This window comes from Pistacia vera, unplaced genomic scaffold (assembly GCF_008641045.1).
Source record: "Pistacia vera cultivar Batoury unplaced genomic scaffold, PisVer_v2 Contig445, whole genome shotgun sequence".
Lineage (NCBI taxonomy): Eukaryota > Viridiplantae > Streptophyta > Magnoliopsida > Sapindales > Anacardiaceae > Pistacia > Pistacia vera.
In genome coordinates this window covers 104,192-122,161 of record NW_022196274.1, presented here as the reverse complement: position 1 = coordinate 122,161, position 17,970 = coordinate 104,192, and the positions used below count along the sequence as shown (strand labels likewise).

Sequence of the window (17,970 nt, the reverse complement as noted above, 5' to 3'; positions counted from 1 at the left end):
TGTATCATTGTATTACATTAATTTGTCTTTAGTTTTTTAATTAAAATTTTGACACGAATTAACTAAAATTCAATAATTAATTTGAAAACTTTAATTTACTTTTAATTTATATTATATTAATTATTAGAAACGTTACAAAAAAATATATATATATTTATTAATGCAAAAAAATTAAAATTAATTTTTATTAATGTTTAAATCAATAATAATCTATATATTTTTAAGTAATTAATTAACTTATGAAAACTACTCCCTCCATTTTTATATAAAAGTCATTTTAAGCTTGGACACGATTTTTAATAAAAAAAAAATTTGTCTCTCCCATCCAACTTTTTCCCCTAATTTTGCAGGTAGAAAAAGATTTTGCAGGTGTGAAACTTTCCTGTTACATATTTAAATAATTTACATTTGTCTTATTTACGCCTTCGAACCCCTCGACTCCACACAGCAACTCGGCGAAACGTGGCTCCTTAAAGTCGAAGAATTGACCTCCGGTAAAGTTTGAGTCAGGGATCCTGTCTTTAAACTTTATTCCGAAATAGAGAGAGAAGATGGAAGCAGAGATGCAGAGTAGAGAAAGAAGAAGTGGGCGATGGAAAATATGGAAGAGAGGAGAAGAGGGGAAGAGATAAGATAAGATAAAGAGAGACAGAGGAGATGTAGGCCATGACGAAAAGTGGAGAAAAGACAAGACAAGGAGTGACTTTTAATTTGAAAAAATAAAACACCATTAAAACGACTTTTATATAAAAAAAGAGGGAGTATTAGAGTAAATAAAATAATACAATACATCCCTTAACCCGTCCTTTTACTTGATATTTAATTAATGCGAAGTATTTACTTGGTATATATATATTCAAAGATTCATAATGAATTAATTATTTTAAAAAATGTGATAACTCATCAATTAAAACTCAGGAATCTTATTTATTAATTAGATAATTTATGAAAATTAAAAAAAAATTAAAAATTAAAAAAAAAATCTGCATAAAAATTTTCAAATATTGGAGACAAAATAACCATTAATTAATCCTTGGTACCTTATAGGAGGCCTTAATTGATGTTCAAGTAAAAGTCATCATGGAAAAAGGTCATAATATTGTACCTTTAGTACTATGAATGATTTTCTTTTACTTTTGAACCTCTTTGCCAACAATAATGTTGCACTTTTACTTTTACTTTTACTTTTACTTTTACTATAAATGATTTTCTTTTACTTTTGAACCTCTTTGCCAACAATAAAGATGCACTTTTACTTTTTACTTTTGAACCTCTTTTCCAACAAAATCATCAGCTTGAGAAACAAGAAATGAAATGGTGTTGAAGTTGCTGTGAATTTGACTGTGTGAGGTTTATCCATTCAGTGTTTCTTCAATTAGTTAAAAGCCGTATAATATTGATTGGTTATGTCGTTTTATGATCATAAAACTTGAATTTTAAGCATATAGTTGGTGGTTTAATTTTCGAATCATCACCTAACTTTAACTATATGACGTGCATTCATAGTAATCATAAGCCTAAATTATACCACGCCTAATTAATTATTGTAATAATAAGACTGATTTACATTTTCCCACCCAAGATTTGGCGAATTAACCATTTCTCACCCAAGTTTCGGTTGTGGTGCGGCTGTTACACCGGCCTTCCACAGCTGAGGGCTAAGCGAAATGAAGACCTTTTTCACTCCCAATGTGGCCATGGTGTGGCCAAGCGCCAATAGCGATGGCTCTGGGTCTAGCCTGGCTGAGTAGCATCCTCTATGACCATAGCTGTCAATTATATTTAGTTAGTGTTTTTTTTATTTTTTATTTTTATTTATTTATATAACTTTGTCTTTGAGTTATTTTTCTAATTTAAGATAGAGATTGGGGTTTATTTAGAAATTTTTCTTAAAGTTATATATATTGAATAAAAAGACGTAAATACCTATTGATTGTTAAACTTTAACATTTGAAATTTAAAATTGGGTAGAATATTGATAGTTTCTAAAAGTTGGGATGAGAAATTGTTAATCCAATAAAGTTAGGGTGAGAAAATGGAAGTGAGGCTAATCATAATAATTAAAACTTGTTTAATTAATTAAATAAAATATGCTCTTGGTTAGATAACGGCCTTAACAAGAAATGGTTGAAAGTGGGTGGTTAACAACCCTTTTGCTCTTTTTGCCTCTCTTAGGAGATCTGAATTAGTTGGAGGAAAATGAACTAAACTAAAAAACAAATAGTCCACTCACTAATTAATAATCTTCAGGTTTAGACAACTCAACCATGTTACTTGAATCACTCACTAAACCTTGCTTCATTTCTCCTTTATTTTAGTTAATGATAGTGCAATTCATGCTAAGCTCCAATTAATTCTCGTTTTACAAACTAAAAATAATGATACGTATACAATATTTGTACACTATATTTTTGCTTCTCAAAAGATCGATGTAGCATTAATTTGATGAATTAAGTTATGATATGGTTTAAAATAATAATTGATGATGTATACAAAATTTATATCCTATGTTTTGCTTCTCATCGGGAAAATGTTTTATGAAAATATTTTGGTTTGCAATAAGTAGCTGGGTTGTCAGTTGGTGAAGTGAGTATGTTTTGAGCAATAAAAATATGAAGAGTGATGTGATGAGTTAGTTAAAAGAAGAAGGAATTTAAATAAAAATAAAAATTGAATAGCAAAGAAGAGATCTGAAGGAACATATTAGGACAAATATGTATGCATGAGAAGGAAATTTAATCAGACAGTTTGGTGCAAGAAAGAAATTGCAATATGCAAATGCTTGTGATGTTTGAACAAAACTAAGACAATTACAAATCTCCAAACCTTAATTGCATCCCTTTAAATGCTCATCATTTCTCTCTTTTGTTTCAATGTAATGTGTTTAATATAATTAAACCAATTTAGCTACTTGCTCCCCCCAAAAATGGAGAAAGCAAACGCCAAGTCAGCGCTCAAGGTTGTTTAGTTTATTGTTATATGTATTATATATATTTTTATAATTCTAAATTAATGTTTTCTTTTAATTTGTTTTTGTTTCAATATTAATTAGTTTGTGAAGGCTGGTTCACAGTCTGCTGTTACATGGAGTTCTACTGCTTCAGGAATGGTGAGACCCCTGCACGTACGTGTACAAACAAATTATACAAATTATTCCTTATAGACTAATGTGTCACCCATCATTTACTCTAATTGTTTAATTTATCTCTAATTATACAAATTATTCCTTCCAAACTATTCAAATGTTAGAAGTAATTTTATAAATAAGTTGTCATAGCTAGCCATGCTAGAAATTACATGGCTAATTTTGGTTGATTGGTTAAAATTATTTGATCGAATGGTTAATAAATAAAATAACTGATTTGAATTGAAATATATTGGATTTGGTGCACAGGCAAAAGATCAGGAAGTGAACAAGTATAAGGTAACTTTATTATATACTTAAAAAAGTCAGTCTTGAAACTGTGCTTGAATTGATGTATGTCCAATATAATAGGTTACACCAAAGGCGGCCACGACAAAGGACAACACGAAGCCGTTAGAGTTCACACTCCATACTCAACAAAGAGCTGTGAAACGAGCTATGTTCAACTATTCTGTCAGTAGTCTTAATTTATTTATCATCCTATTCCTATCCAAATTTTACTTTGAGCTTTGGATATATTGTATTTGAAAGTTAAATTGAGAAAAAAAAAAAAAAAAAAAATCAATCATACAGGTTGCAACCAAGTTATATCTCATGGAGATACACAAGAAACGAGTTGAGAAGTTGCAGAAGGTAGCTATTTATATTTTAATTATTATATTTATTTTATAATAGTTAATTAGTTTTTGTATTAATTTGAATAACAGATGTTAGAAGAAGAAGAGGTACGTTTGATGAGAAAGGAGATGGTTCCAAGAGCCCAATTGATGCCTCATTTTGATAGACCTTTCTTCCCACAAAGGTATACCAATACATCTATTTATTCTTTTTCTGATTAGAGAGAAACTTAACAATTTGATGATGGTTTGTTTTGTGTTGTGAAGATCAAGCCGGCCATTGACAGTTCCAAGAGAGCCAAGTATGAGAATGGTGAATGGGAAGAGCTGCATTATTAGTGGGAATGAACTCTACGGTTTTGGAAACTCTCATGCTAATTGGAATTCTATTAAATAAAAGCAACTGATGAGAATGCACCCAAATAACTCTTCTTAATGCTTCCTTCATTAGTCTCATAGTGTAGCTCTTAATTACTAGATTAATTTTAATGACTTTCATTGTCAAAATCTCCTCTAGTGAGTGTGTGTAATAGTAGCAACTCCTGTACTAGTCAAATAAAAGTGAAGTTTTGATTTGATTGGTGTAAATCATGTTTTGATATTAATGGACAAATTGATTTTACCTGCATATCACTTGCCATCAAGTGTTGCAACCACATATATATATAATATAATTCAATAACTGTATCATAATTTGGAACTACTACTTTATCCCACCCGTAAAGAGTAAAGACCTCGTCACAAGGGAGACTCAAACCTAGGACTTCCACCAATAAAGACTTCGTCACAAGTGAAACTCGAACTGAGGACTTTGCCAAGACTGAATAACCTCCCTCCCACTAGCCCAGTTCTTTAAGATTTGAACTACTACTTAATTACACTTAAAACACTTGTATAGGACTTAATATATATACCCCTTATCCCAACCATCAGATCAATCTAAGGTCTAACGATAAAAAAGTCATATAATATAAAATTTCATCAACGGGTTATGTAAAATTTTATTATAGTACATTACAATAAAATGAAATAAAAAAAAAAAAAATTACTCATTAGTGGGGCCCAATGCATTGTTATATCAAATAAAATTTTTTAGGGGCTACGTAAAATTATATTTTACTCAAGTATAAAATATAAAACCCCAAGAAAATTACTTATTAACGGGACCAATGCATTGTCATGTCATGTAAAATTTAACGGAGGGCGTGTTTGATTGGGGTAATCTCCTGTTAATATCATCTTATATTACTTTATTATCACATTTGGATATTTGGTTGTTAAGTAACATAAGATTTTGATAATATTTCAAAATCAATAATAATTATTGTTGGTAATATAGGAGGTAATCTAATTACCTTCATTTTCTTATATGTCTTAAAATTACTTGGTAATCTTAATTTTGTTATAATTTTACCATTTATTAATTAAATTTTAGAACAATAATACCCTTATTATCTAAACAATTTACAATAAATTTATGAACAATTTTAATCTCATAGACAAAACTACCTTTGTACTTCAACCAAATTACCTAAGACCACAGCCACCCCAGCCACCTAAGACTGTTGCCAGCCGCCGGCCACCACTGCCAACTGCCGACTACCTCCAGCAGTCATCGGAATGGTGCACAGCCGGCTAGATCTAGCCGGCCGTGCGTTAGTAAGGCCTTTTTCGGCTATGGATATATGATCCATGTCCAGAAATTGCCAGATTTGACCGTTTCACGGCTAAAGATGTGGCCGTGAAATGGCCATGGATTTGTGATCCATGGCTGAAAACGGCTTTGCCGGCACACGGCCGGTCAAATTCGACCAGTCATGCGCCATTCCAACGACTACCAATGGTGCCAACAGTGGTGGCTGGCTGCCGATAGTGGCTTGGGGTGAGTGGGGGTGATTTTGTTACAAATTAAAATTTTATATAACTATGGTATTCTAGCAAAATTTCAAATGTAGGGAATTAAAAAGAAATTATTCAAAAAACAATAATAAAAATAATATTATATTAATTTTAAAAAAGGAGGGCATCTATATAACATACCCATCAATTTATCCTCCCAACCAAAAATATCAATATAATATATCCACCAATTTATTTTAATCTAACTAAACACATTTTCCTAAGCATTCTACTTTCAAGAGAATCTATTTTTTAATTAATATAACATTTCCAGTACTACAACGTTCCCTAAACCAAACGCACTTGCATTTAACTCTAATGCAAAATGTAAAAATACACACCCAAACCCAATGCAATGGTTTCATGTCAAATTTTATTAGGAATTATGTACAATTAATTACATTTTAATCCAATACAAAATGTAAAACGTCGAGATTTTACATAATAGTGGGACTCAATTTGTATTTTCTCCTTCTCATGTATTTCCAAAAATTTGCAGAAAAAGTACACATGAGTCGGTAAAAGAAATAGAGCTTTCAAAGGTTGTGGAAGAAGACAACCATAATTGCGAAGAAGATGAGATGCCAGCTATCTCTTTACACGCCCTAGTAGGGGTTTAATCTCTGTAAACCATGCGTATACAGTCACGGATCGGTAAAACCCTGCTAACAGTTCTAATCGACTTCGGTTCTACTCATGATTTTCTTCATCATGGGCTTGCCAAAATAGTTGGTCTTAAGCCTGAAATTGGATGTTTACTTAATGTGATGGTCGCTAATAGTGAAAAATCATCAAGCCCAGGCCGCTGCACTAACGTGCCATTGACGTTGCAAGGCATAACAGTAGAAGTTGATTTTTTCTTGCTGTCCTTAAAAGGTTGTGATGCTGTCCTAGGGGCCTAGTGGTTGTGCATACTAGGTCCTATCTTATGGGAATTTGGTCAAATGCAGATGCAATTTAATATAAATGGGAAAAAAGTGCTGCTACAAGGATCACTTTCCTCTAGACTTATTGCTCTTAAGGGAGAAATCATTCCTAAGACTCTGAGGTAAAGTCAAGGCCGAGCATTTATGTTGCAAGTCTGTGCCACCCAACCAATTCAAACTATAGACACATGTTCTGAGGTAACATCCAGTGTTGAATTTGATTTTTTGCTGACCGAGTTTGGTGATTTGTTTTAGGCACCCACAAGGTTACCACCACCATGCACTCATGATCATAATATTCCCCTCCAACCTGGAGTAGGTCCAGTTTGTGTCCATCCATATCGTTATCCTCACTTCCAAAAACAAGAAATTGAGTGAATGGTGGAGGATATGTTATCTCAAGGAATAATACGACCAAGTCAAAGCCCATTTTCCTCTCTGGTACTGTTGGTGAGAAAACATGATGGGAGCTGGAGGTTTTGTGTGGACTACAGGGCACTTAATCGAGTGACAGTGAAGGACAAATTCCCAATCCCAGTTATTGATGAGTTATTGGATGAGCTATGTGGTGCTAAATTCTTCACAAACCTTGATCTCTGATATGGATATTTTCAGATTTGTATGGCTTCCCGATATGTCTATAAAACAACCTTTCGAACTCACCATGGGCACTTTGAATTCCTGGTAATGCCCTTTGGGCTCTCTAATGCTCCTTCTACGTTTCAGTCTCTTATGAATGAAATTTTCAAAGCTCATTTACGGAAATTGATTTTGGTATTCTTTGATGATATCCTAATCTATAGTCGTACTTGGGTTGAGCATGAGCAGCATGTCAGAATTGCATTTTCTATTTTGAGAGCTCATCATCTTGCAGTTAAAAAAAATAATAATAAATAAATAAATAAATGCCAATTCGAACAAACCCAAGTTCAATACTTGGGCCATATCATCTGTGAAAAAAGTGTAAAGGTGGATCCGGAGAAAATTAAAGCAATGGTGGATTGGCTGAAATCTACTACTGTCAAAGCCTTGCGAGGTTTTTTGGGACTAACCGGTTATTATTGTAAGTTTATTGCAGGTTATGGAGAAATTACAGCACCGTTAACAACCATGTTACGAAAAGATGGTTTCTCTTGGACTCAAGATGCAAATAAAGCATTTAAGGAGTTGAAGCATTCCATGACCCAGGCCCCAGTATTAGCATTGCCCAACTTTGATCTTTTGTTCATAGTAGAATGTGATGCGTTTGAAAATGGGTTAGGAGCTGTCCTCATGCAAGAATAATGACCGATTGCATTTTTCAGCATTGCCTTGAAGGGAAAGAGCCTTTTGTTGTCTACCTACGAGAAAGAGTTGATGGCACTAGTTTTAGCAGTAAAAAAATGGCGACCATATTTATTAGGACGTCATTTTGTGGTGCGAACAAATCAACGAAGACTCAAATTCCTTTGGCAGCAACGAACAACAACAAAGCCATAACAAAAATGGCTAATAAAGTTAATGGGCTATGATTTTTCCATTGAGTACAAGAAGGGGAAGCACAATGTGGCTGCAGATGCTTTATCAAGAAGAGAGGAACTTAATGCAATCTCTAGCCCTTTGCCACAATGGTTAGAGGCCATCAAAGTTGAAAACCAATCACGCCTAGAGTTGCAGAAAGTCCATCAGTTACATGTACAGGGCGAGGCTCTCAGACCATGGGAGAATCAGGATGGAATTATGTTCTTTAAGGATCGCATTTACCTACCTGCAAATTCAGATTTAATTCCTATCATTCTCCAAGAGATACATGGCAGTGGGCATGAAGGTTTTCACAAGACTTTCCACAGACTAAGGGAATTTTTTTATTGGAAGAACATGAAAAAGACACTAACATATTACATCAAGCACTATGATCTTTGTCAACGCCATAAAGTTGACCACCAAACTCCAGTTGGCCTTCTCCACATATTACCCATCCCTACATAGGTACGGACTAACATTTCTATGGATTTTATTGATGGACTACCCCCATCAAAAGGAAAAACAGTAATCTTTGTGGTGGTGGATCGGCTATCCAAGTATGCACACTTTATCCCATTAGCACATCCTTACATAGCCCTAAAAGTGGCACAAGTATTTTTTGAAAATATATTCAAGCTTCATGGTATTCCAAACTCTATTGTGTGTGACCGTGACTCCACTTTCTTGAGTGTTTTTTGGAAGGAGCTTTTTACCCTACAAGGGACTAGTTTCAACTATAGCTCGTCTTATCATCTGCAAACTGATGGGCAAACCGAAGCTGTAAATCAAACCTTGGAGATGTACCTATGTTGTTTCACAAGTTCCAAACCTCATGAATGGGTGCACTGGCTTCCTTGGGCTGAATTTTTTTATAACACAAGCCTACATGTTTCTACTCGCAAAACCCCCTTCGAAGTGGTGTATGGTAGGTTGGCACCCAACTTACTCACTTATGTCCCAGGTACATCGAAGGTTGAGGTTGTAGATCAAACATTGCAAGCTAGAGATCAAATTCTTCGCGACTTAAGATCTCAACTTCAACAATCCCAAGCCAGAATGAAGTCTGCATATGATAAAGGCAGAATGGAGAGGGAATTCAAAGTTGGTGATTGGGTATATCTACGCCTACAGCCATATTGACAAACTTCTTTGGTGTTGCGCATGTCACAAAAGCTTTCACCACATTTTTATGGGCCTTATCGAGTGCTGGAGCGAGTTGGTGCAATAGCTTATTGATTGGACCTACCTCCAGGAACTAAGATTCATCCTGTGTTTCATGTCTCCCTCCTTAAGAAGTAGTTGAGTGTTAGAAATACGGCAGACTCAAGCTTGCCAATTATGTCAAAAGATTCAGGATTTCTACAGCCTCAGCCCATGGCGATTCTGAATAGTCACCAGAGAGGCCGTCAACATGAACTAGTAATCCACTAGCAAGGTCTTCCAGTTACAGAAGTTATGTGGGAAGAAGAAGACTCTTTCAAAGCAAGGTTTCCTGATTTTTCTAGTCCTTGAGGACAAGGACCCTTTTCAACAAGGGAGGAATGTCACGTGTCTGCATTATGGTCCTTTTAGATTTCCATTATTTTAGTTGTTAAGTCATCTTGTATATATATCGTAAGTAAAGTTAGTCAAATGTTTTATTTCTTTAAGTTGAGTTGGTCAACATGCAGTCATAATAGTGGGCTACAGTTTAGCTATTCTGAGCTATTCTTTAGCCACCACTCTTTAGTTATTTAGTTGGGTATCTGATAGCTATTTAGTTGCTATTAGTGGGTATGTGGTGCTGAGTCATGCTTATGTTTTTANAACGCCATAAAGTTGACCACCAAACTCCAGCTGGCCTTCTCCACCCATTACCCATCCTTACACAGGTATGGACTGACATTTCTATGGATTTTATTGATGGACTACCCCCATCAAAGGGAAAAACATTAATCTTTGTGGTGGTGGATTGGCTATCCAAGTATGCACACTTTATCCCATTAGCACATCCTTACACGGCCCCAAAAGTGGCACAAGTATTTTTTGAAAATATATTCAAGCTTCATGGTATGCCAAACTCTATTGTGTGTGACCATGACTCCACTTTCTTGAGTGTTTTTTGGAAGGAGCTTTTTACTCTGCAGGGGACTAGTTTCAACTATAGCTCATCTTATCATCCGCAAACTGACGGGCAAACCGAAGCTGTAAATTGAACCTTGGAGATGTACCTACATTGTTTCACAAGTTCCAAACCTCATGAATGGGTGCACTGGCTTCCTTGGGCTAAATTTTGTTATAACCCAAGCCTACATGCTTCTACTCGCAAAATCCCCTTCGAAGTGGTGTATGGCAGGTCGGCACCCAACTTACTCACTTATGTCCCAGGTACAAGGAAGGTTGAGGCTGTAGATCAAACATTGCAAGCTAGAGATCAAACTCTTCGCAACTTAAGATCTCAACTTCAACAACCCCAAGCCAGAATGAAGTCTGCATATGATAAGGGCAGAATGGAGAGGGAATTCGCAGTTGGTGATTGGGTATATCTGCGCCTACAGCCATATCGACAAACTTCTTTGGTGTTGCGTAGGTCACACATTGAAAGGGAAAATGGTGGGCATGTGGGTCATAAAGGCTTGGACACCCTCCCTTGGCAAGCCGGTTTTCCAAGGAGAGTTCTACCCAAGCCCATGAAAGACCCAAGGCCCAGCCCAAATTGTTAAGTTATTGGAGTGGGTTCCTATCAATGGTATCAGAGCATGATCCTACGCAAGGTCTACCCCAAGGAAAGGGAATCCGCAAAGTCACTCAAGGGGTAAAGAGGCCGACGTGGAGCCCATGCAGTTGGGCCTAGTGGGCCCCCCGAGGGGTCGAGAAGGAGAGTTGTTGACAGACTTCTAGGGTCTAACAGGTTTCTAAGCGAAGTAAGACCCAAAGGGAGGGCAGTAAAGGCCGATGAGGGCGGGCGCTCTTTAGAAAGAAGACCAACGAGGGCGTTGGGTCTCGAAGCGTGGGGGTATATATATATATTCTATTCCACCATTTTTCCAATTATATAGCTTAATTTTGTTTTCTCTTGTTGAATATTTTGCTGGTTTATGGCATAAAATTTTGGTTAGGGTTTAATGTGTTTTATTTATATTTGTAAATTTCTCTGAACATAGAATTAATCAATTACAACATATTTCATTTTATTTTTAAATTCTTTTACAAGTTTTATATATTCTATAAATTTTACCTGTTTAGAAATAGGAATTAATTATAAATAAGTAATTGATTGATTGAGTTAATTTAGAGTTTTAAGTTTCACTAGTTTTAAGGAATATTTTATTTAGTTGCTATGTTAACTTACGGACATAAGTTGGTTTGGTTGTACCAAGTACTTCGTTGTTCTGTTATGCTGTAGGTCAAATCAAATATATTTAGTTTTTTTAATTCCCTGTTACTTATACTTTGATTGATTAATATTTTTTTAGTTAATAATATTTTTTCTACATATAAATAATATTTTTTCTACATATATCCTTTTTTCAGTTTTGAGACATGGAAGTAAAAGATTTTGGTAAAGTAATTGACCAACCATTATTAAGTTCTATAGATAATACTTATGAACTTGAAGTACCACATGAACGGAAGCCAAAAGTAGGTCAAGAATTTGCATCATTAGATGATGTACATGATTTTTACAACATATATGCTAAAGAGGCTAGATTTAGTGTTAGAATTAATTCAAGCAAGAAGAACTAAGAGACGACTGTCATAGTAAGGAAGGAGTATGTGTGCTTTAAGGAAGGAACAACAATGAAAGAAGAAGTTAGTGAAAAAAAGAGACGTCATGGGATAGTTAGAGGGGGTTGTAATGCAAAGCTTGCTGTGGTGTGGACAAAATCTGGGAATTATGTTGTTAGTATATTTGTAGAAGCTCATAACCATTCCTTGACAACCCCAAGAAAAGTACATCTATTAAGATCTCACCGTAATGTTTTGGTTGCCCAAAAAGCTTTGACTCAGAAATTTTCGGCAGCAAATGTTCCTATGCATCAACAATTTAGCATCCTAGAATTAAAGGTGGGGAAAATAGAAAATATTTGATGCACACAAAAAGATATATAACACCATGAAAGGGATTTGAGAAACGGAGATGATGCAGAAATGTTATTTGAGTATATGCAAGATGAGCAAGAGAAGAATTCTTCTTTCACTTTCACCATATAGGTAGACAATGAAGAACAGATTACTCATTGTTTTTGGGTTGATGCAGTATCTCATTCTGCTTACAAGTTTTATCATTTATGGCGATGTGATTGTATTCGATTCCACCTACAACACCAATCGGTACGGGATGATTTCGCTCCTATTTTAAGAGTTAATAATAGCAGTCAAACAGTGCATTTTCTTATTCAATCTTATCTGATGAAACCACGTATTCTTTTATCTAATTGTTTGATAAATTTAAGAAGGCAATGCCAAGTGATCCATCGAAAAATGGTCATTATTTTCCAAGAAGAGTTTTCTACCCTTAATATATATATATATATCATGGCCAATAGGATTCTTGTTAACAATTGATCATTTGATTTTTGTTTTTAAATAATTTTTAGATTTTTAAGGACGGTGACACAAGGTTGTCAAGGAAGTAAAATTTAGGGTTTGTGTTTCTTGAGTCCTTTAAAGAGATAGCTTAGTTCAAGCACCACAACGATTTTAAAATAATAGCAAAAACACCTATCGTTAGAGAGGTTTTGATCTATAAGTTTGTTTTATTTTTTTTATATTTATAGATGATTTGATATTTTTCAAGAGCTTTTGGGATATCAAAAACCTCCCTTATTTTTTTTTTTTTATATTGTGGTTTTTTTTTTTTTTTTTTAGTAATTTTAGAGAGCTTTTCATATTTTATAGAATTTATGATATTTTTTAAAGCTTTTGTAATTTTAGAAAGATCTAGTACTTTTATAAAATCGTTATCGAACCGTAAGACTGAATTTCTATAAACTCATTATGACGTTTTAAAACTTAACTATTTCTATGACAATAAAACTAACCCTAAAATTTAAGAGCAAATATACATTTAAAAAAAAAAAAAAAAAAAACCAACTCTCCAATAAGAAAGTTCTTAAACTAATAAAATTATCATTTCAGTTTATTATCAATATACTAATGTTATTGAAGCAATAATGTAACTTTTTTCTGCCAAATACATGTTAAAAATACATCGATCACACAAAATTTAATAGAAAATTTTGAAGAAGGAAAAATCGAAGGTAGAAAGTGAAGAAAAACTTTTCAAAAATGACAGAATACATAAAATTGTTATGAATAAAAATAAAAAAGATGGTAGAATATGATAACAAGAAAAACTGAAGCAAAGAAAAGTGAACTTTCCCTCAACTAATTGTTTATACAGCGTTAATTCCTATATAATTTGATTTCGTAATGAAATTTCCTCACAATTTTTCCCTGTTAGGGAAAGTGATTTTTTTTATTCAACCTAAGTATTTATGCTTTAATGTCACTACAAAATCACCTTCTCTTTTTATTCCTCAGAGACCTTGAAAAATGTATAGGATAAGATCAAGTTGTTTATTCCATCCATTCTAGGATCCGTTTCAAACTCAGGGTCAATATAAAAAAATACCTGCAAATGTGATTCACAAGTCAGAAGGTCACAAATATAAGTGCATTTAAAACCACATCACTTTATTAATGTGATGAACCATCTAATTAAAATTAGTCACATGCTAACCACATATGTGATAGTTCAACTTTTCCTTGATAATCAAAACCATGGTTCATCAATAACCACCTCGATGGTGGTTTGTTTAAAACACTAGCATTTGTGTGGTTAATATTTCATTAGACGGTCTCATCTCGTTAACATGTTCATTTGGTGAAATCATCTCATGTAAGCACTTCTCAAAACTCTAAAATGCTAAATAAAAAAAATAAAAAAATCACCACTTACAGGCATGTCAATCTGCTCCCCTGGAAGAAGGCGCTGCTCCTCAAAGCAAAAGCACTGTATTTTATTGAAGTAAACTGCAGCCTGAAGAAGCAATAACCAAGTCACTTCCCACCCATAGAATTTCAAAAAAAAAAAAAAAAAAAACTCAACAGGAATACCCACAATCTGGAGATATCTAAACAATCCAAATTTAATGTGACAAAGCAGGCAGCTTTAAGGCAGAAAATTGGATAGTCACTCAACAATCTGATCTCTCACGTCAGTCAAAAAAACACATAATCGAACAACCAAATAATATAGTATTAGCCATTCAATGGAAAGTTAAAACTAAACTTGTTAAAAATGTGATATCATTACATGTAGGCATGACCATATTAATTTTAAACAATAAACTATTAAAAAATGTAACCTACAATGATGACAAACAAATATAGATTCAGTTTTTTCCCTTCATGTCCACCAAAATAATTAAAGGGTTAAACTTCTAAATTTTTTTAAACCAACATTTTATCTCTTGCTGTTCTAAGATTCTGCAGAAGTGCGGGCTTCACTACCCAAATTCTTCACTTCCAACTCCAAAGAAGATCAAAAGACAAACATGGCTATGTTTGCTGTTCTTGATATCATTACATGGTAGGCATGACCATTTGACCTTATCTTTTCAAAGTTTATTCAGCTTTTAGAACTGCCAAAAGCCTGTACTTGAAAAGGCTACTTCAGTCTGGTACTGCATCAAAACAAGGTCCTACAAAATCTAGTCTTATCTAATCCGATTTACTCCAATTCAATCCCAAAGATACAATCTATTCCAGTCTAGCATACCAAACACACGCTACAACATTAACACTCTGCAATATGCATAAGTTAAATTGCAAATGCTAATGGAGGAAAATCAGCATCTTACATTTTATTCTGTTGGAATCCAAATTTCAATAGGAGGAAAAGCCAAAAAAATAAATAAATAAATAAACAAATAAAAAAGAGATGGCAGTTTCTTACATTAGGGCCTATTCTAATAGATACTGCTAATAACCACAAAAATTCCAGATAAAAGATAATTGGCTTCACACACAAACATAGTAAGTTAGAACAGCAAGAGAAAGAGAGGAAGAGAGCACATGAGCAATTGTATATTCTGATAGGACTGGGAGGTGCATATACTACATCTTATAACTTTCCCAGGTTGACTGATTTAAAGAAGGCCTTCTGTTAAGAATTTGAGGTCAAGGGAAGTGAACTAAAGTACTCACTAAAAACAAGTGATTAAAAAGCAGATTATCCAAGTTACTCTTGGTCAAATTAAGGTCCTCCAGAATGCCAAATTCAACCACAGGGCTAACCACCAAAAAGTCAAACATATACTGTGAAAACAAATGACATAGAGGCCTGATTATACATTTCTCCTTTAGTATCTTTCTATTCTTTGTAAAACAGAGCTGCTTTACTGTTTCTCTATCCTCTAACTTGAGAATGGTCACAAACACATAAGTTGATTTATCAGGCTACCTTTAAATAGTTATATCAACAGCTAATATACCCTTTACCATTTTACACCGAAAAGCTTTAACAATAATACTGGATAGATTTTAATATTTATAATTCAAGGTTTGCTCACACCACCAACAATTAAATGATTTGATATCAAACATCAGTACCTTCATAGGGGTGACATTATATGTAGAGACACCAGTTATTGGAGCTGAACTTCGATTTTCAGCAGTGTAAAATGCAAGGGCACTTTCTCCAGGTTTGACTCTTACCTACAGAGGGAGGAAATAAGCCTAATAGCATTCTTAACTCCATATTAAAAAATATATGCAGCACAATACAGTACAATAACCATATTACACAGAATTTTAGTGAGTCAGAATGTGAGTGCGCACGCAGTGACATAGAAGCGAACAACGATCACCTCTCTTTGTGTAGGAATAAATTTCCATGGCATTCCATCAGCAACATCAGCATTAAATTGCACCACAATCTCCCTAAAGATGTAAAAACAAAAATACAGAAAAAAACTGTGTCAAGAGAAGACATATGCAGTGGAATACAGATTAAATTTCATCATAGTTAAGTCAATAACCAATTAAACATACTCATAAGATAACACATACTTCTAAATAACAGGATCGTCAACCCTAAATAATCATAAATATAATAGCTTCCACTCCCATCATTTATTGGGATTCCCATTTTGACAGAAGCTAGTACATAATTAGAACAAGGCATCACATCATAAATAATATAATTTTTCAAATTATAAAATATCTCAAAAAGCAGAAGGGAAGAAGTGTACTTGAGAAAGGTGGGATGAGATTATTATAATTTCCTGAACTCAAACAACTATCACACTATCTTCTTGGTCTTCTATTATTTTCCATTTCCCAAGTTTAGGAAAAACAAGGTGAACACTCTATGGTTTGCAAGTGGAGTGAGACAAGATATGCATCACTAAGCAAAAAGAGAAACATAAATTTAGTTAAGTTTTGATACTCAAGAAGTATAAAATAGACCTTGAAGTGACAATTCCATCTTTTGTATGGCGCGCAATCTTTTCTTCAACACTCTAAAGACAAAAAATGACATTTAGTAATTTACAGTAACACCAGAGGCTGCACAGTACACTAGCAAACAGAAAATGAAACAAAATGAAATACAAACACAGCCTCACCTCACGGCGCTGAACAGTTCCCCCATAGCCAGTAGCTTGGCAAAATGTTCTATACAAAGGGACAGCAGCATAACTACAACCCACCATCCCAAAAACCAACGCTGTGAGGTACAAAAGCATTTTTTGTGATTTCTGTTGGGTAGAAGCATGAGAGGTGTATTGTCTTTGAATACTAAGCAAAGAATTAGATCTCCAAAGAGACCTAGAACCAAAGGACTGAGATTCCCAAGATTTGTTAATCGAACCCCTGCTATATCCACTTCTTGGCATCAACCCTAATACACCATTATATCCGGTACTAGCTCCAGTGTATTTATAACTCGACCACAAAACATTATGTATACACCTGTATAATAAAAACCCAAATAGGATTTCAGAGAATTCTTGGAAAAAGATGAACAAGAAATTACATATTAGTATTATTAATTAAATATAAATAATTGTCATAAAAAATACAAAAATTACCTAGAATGTTGCAGGAAAGGCCATAGATGAGTTCTACTTGAAAGCCTTGACATTGACATCTTTCTAGATATCAAAGAATACGCAATGGCATAAGAAACTAGAAACAAACAAACCAAAATTATGTTCACAATCTGTTTGATTCATTTCCTTTTTGGTCTTTAACAAAGAACTAACCAAATATATATATATATATATATATATTATGTAAAACTTCAATTCTATTTCTTTCCACAAAAACTAGAGATTAAGATAAAGCAATTGTTTTCATAGTCGGCAAGAAAAAGATATGAAGTAAAGATGAAAACAAATACCTGCAGATTATAGAATGTAATGGCTATCGGGAGAGCAAAGCCTGGGAAGACAGACTGATGTGAGCAGTGATTTTACTCTTCAACCTTATTTTCCTAGACCCGTAAATTACTCCGTGTAAGGGTATTTCAGTATTTTAATCAAACTATTTAATTTGTCTATATATCTTTTTCTAATATTAATTACTTTTAATTATATTCATTTTAAAAATAATTAAAATTTGAGAGGACGAAGCTATTAACAGAAGATTGAGACCAGCCTCTAATTGAAATCGTACATGGTAATTCAATTTATTCCACTAAATTCCTGTAAATTTATAACCCACCAATCTCATAAAAACTTAGCAGCAAACATCACCATCTATTCATATGATAGAAACAAGATTTCTTAAACAAAAGCCAACGACAATGAAACTAATCCACAACGAAATTCAAAATTACAATTAACTCAAAGAAAACTTTAAGTCCAACAATCATTAAATTAAAAAAATT

At 33.9% G+C, this 17,970-nt stretch overlaps 2 protein-coding genes across 6 annotated transcripts; one reads left to right on the top strand and one right to left on the bottom strand.

Annotated features, from left to right (window-relative positions):
• The first annotated feature begins 2,880 nt into the window (after positions 1-2,880).
• Positions 2,881-4,390, top strand: LOC116144455 (protein TPX2-like). 3 transcript variants are annotated; one of them, XM_031429897.1, is made up of 7 exons: positions 2,881-2,959; positions 3,053-3,109; positions 3,395-3,424; positions 3,497-3,598; positions 3,719-3,778; positions 3,853-3,947; positions 4,030-4,390. In XM_031429897.1, the coding sequence occupies exons 1-7, from the start codon at positions 2,927-2,929 to the stop codon at positions 4,157-4,159; spliced, it is 507 nt and encodes a 168-aa protein (XP_031285757.1). In that variant the 5' UTR covers positions 2,881-2,926; the 3' UTR covers positions 4,160-4,390. The 3 variants fall into 3 exon arrangements, with proteins under 3 accessions (XP_031285757.1, XP_031285756.1, XP_031285758.1); XM_031429896.1 differs by having other exon boundaries at positions 3,053-3,124; XM_031429898.1 differs by lacking the exon at positions 3,395-3,424.
• Positions 4,391-13,404: 9,014 nt separating this feature from the next.
• LOC116144410 (cytochrome c oxidase assembly protein COX11, mitochondrial) lies at positions 13,405-17,602 on the bottom strand. 3 transcript variants are annotated; one of them, XM_031429851.1, is made up of 8 exons: positions 17,482-17,602; positions 17,171-17,267; positions 16,706-17,051; positions 16,548-16,600; positions 15,947-16,019; positions 15,690-15,794; positions 14,035-14,115; positions 13,405-13,707 (listed from the first exon to the last, which is right to left on the bottom strand). In XM_031429851.1, the coding sequence occupies exons 2-8, from the start codon at positions 17,227-17,229 to the stop codon at positions 13,606-13,608; spliced, it is 819 nt and encodes a 272-aa protein (XP_031285711.1). In that variant the 5' UTR covers positions 17,230-17,267; positions 17,482-17,602; the 3' UTR covers positions 13,405-13,605. The 3 variants fall into 3 exon arrangements, with proteins under 3 accessions (XP_031285711.1, XP_031285712.1, XP_031285713.1); XM_031429852.1 differs by having other exon boundaries at positions 17,171-17,233; positions 17,482-17,575; XM_031429853.1 differs by lacking the exon at positions 15,690-15,794.
• Between the last annotated feature and the right edge of the window lie 368 nt (positions 17,603-17,970).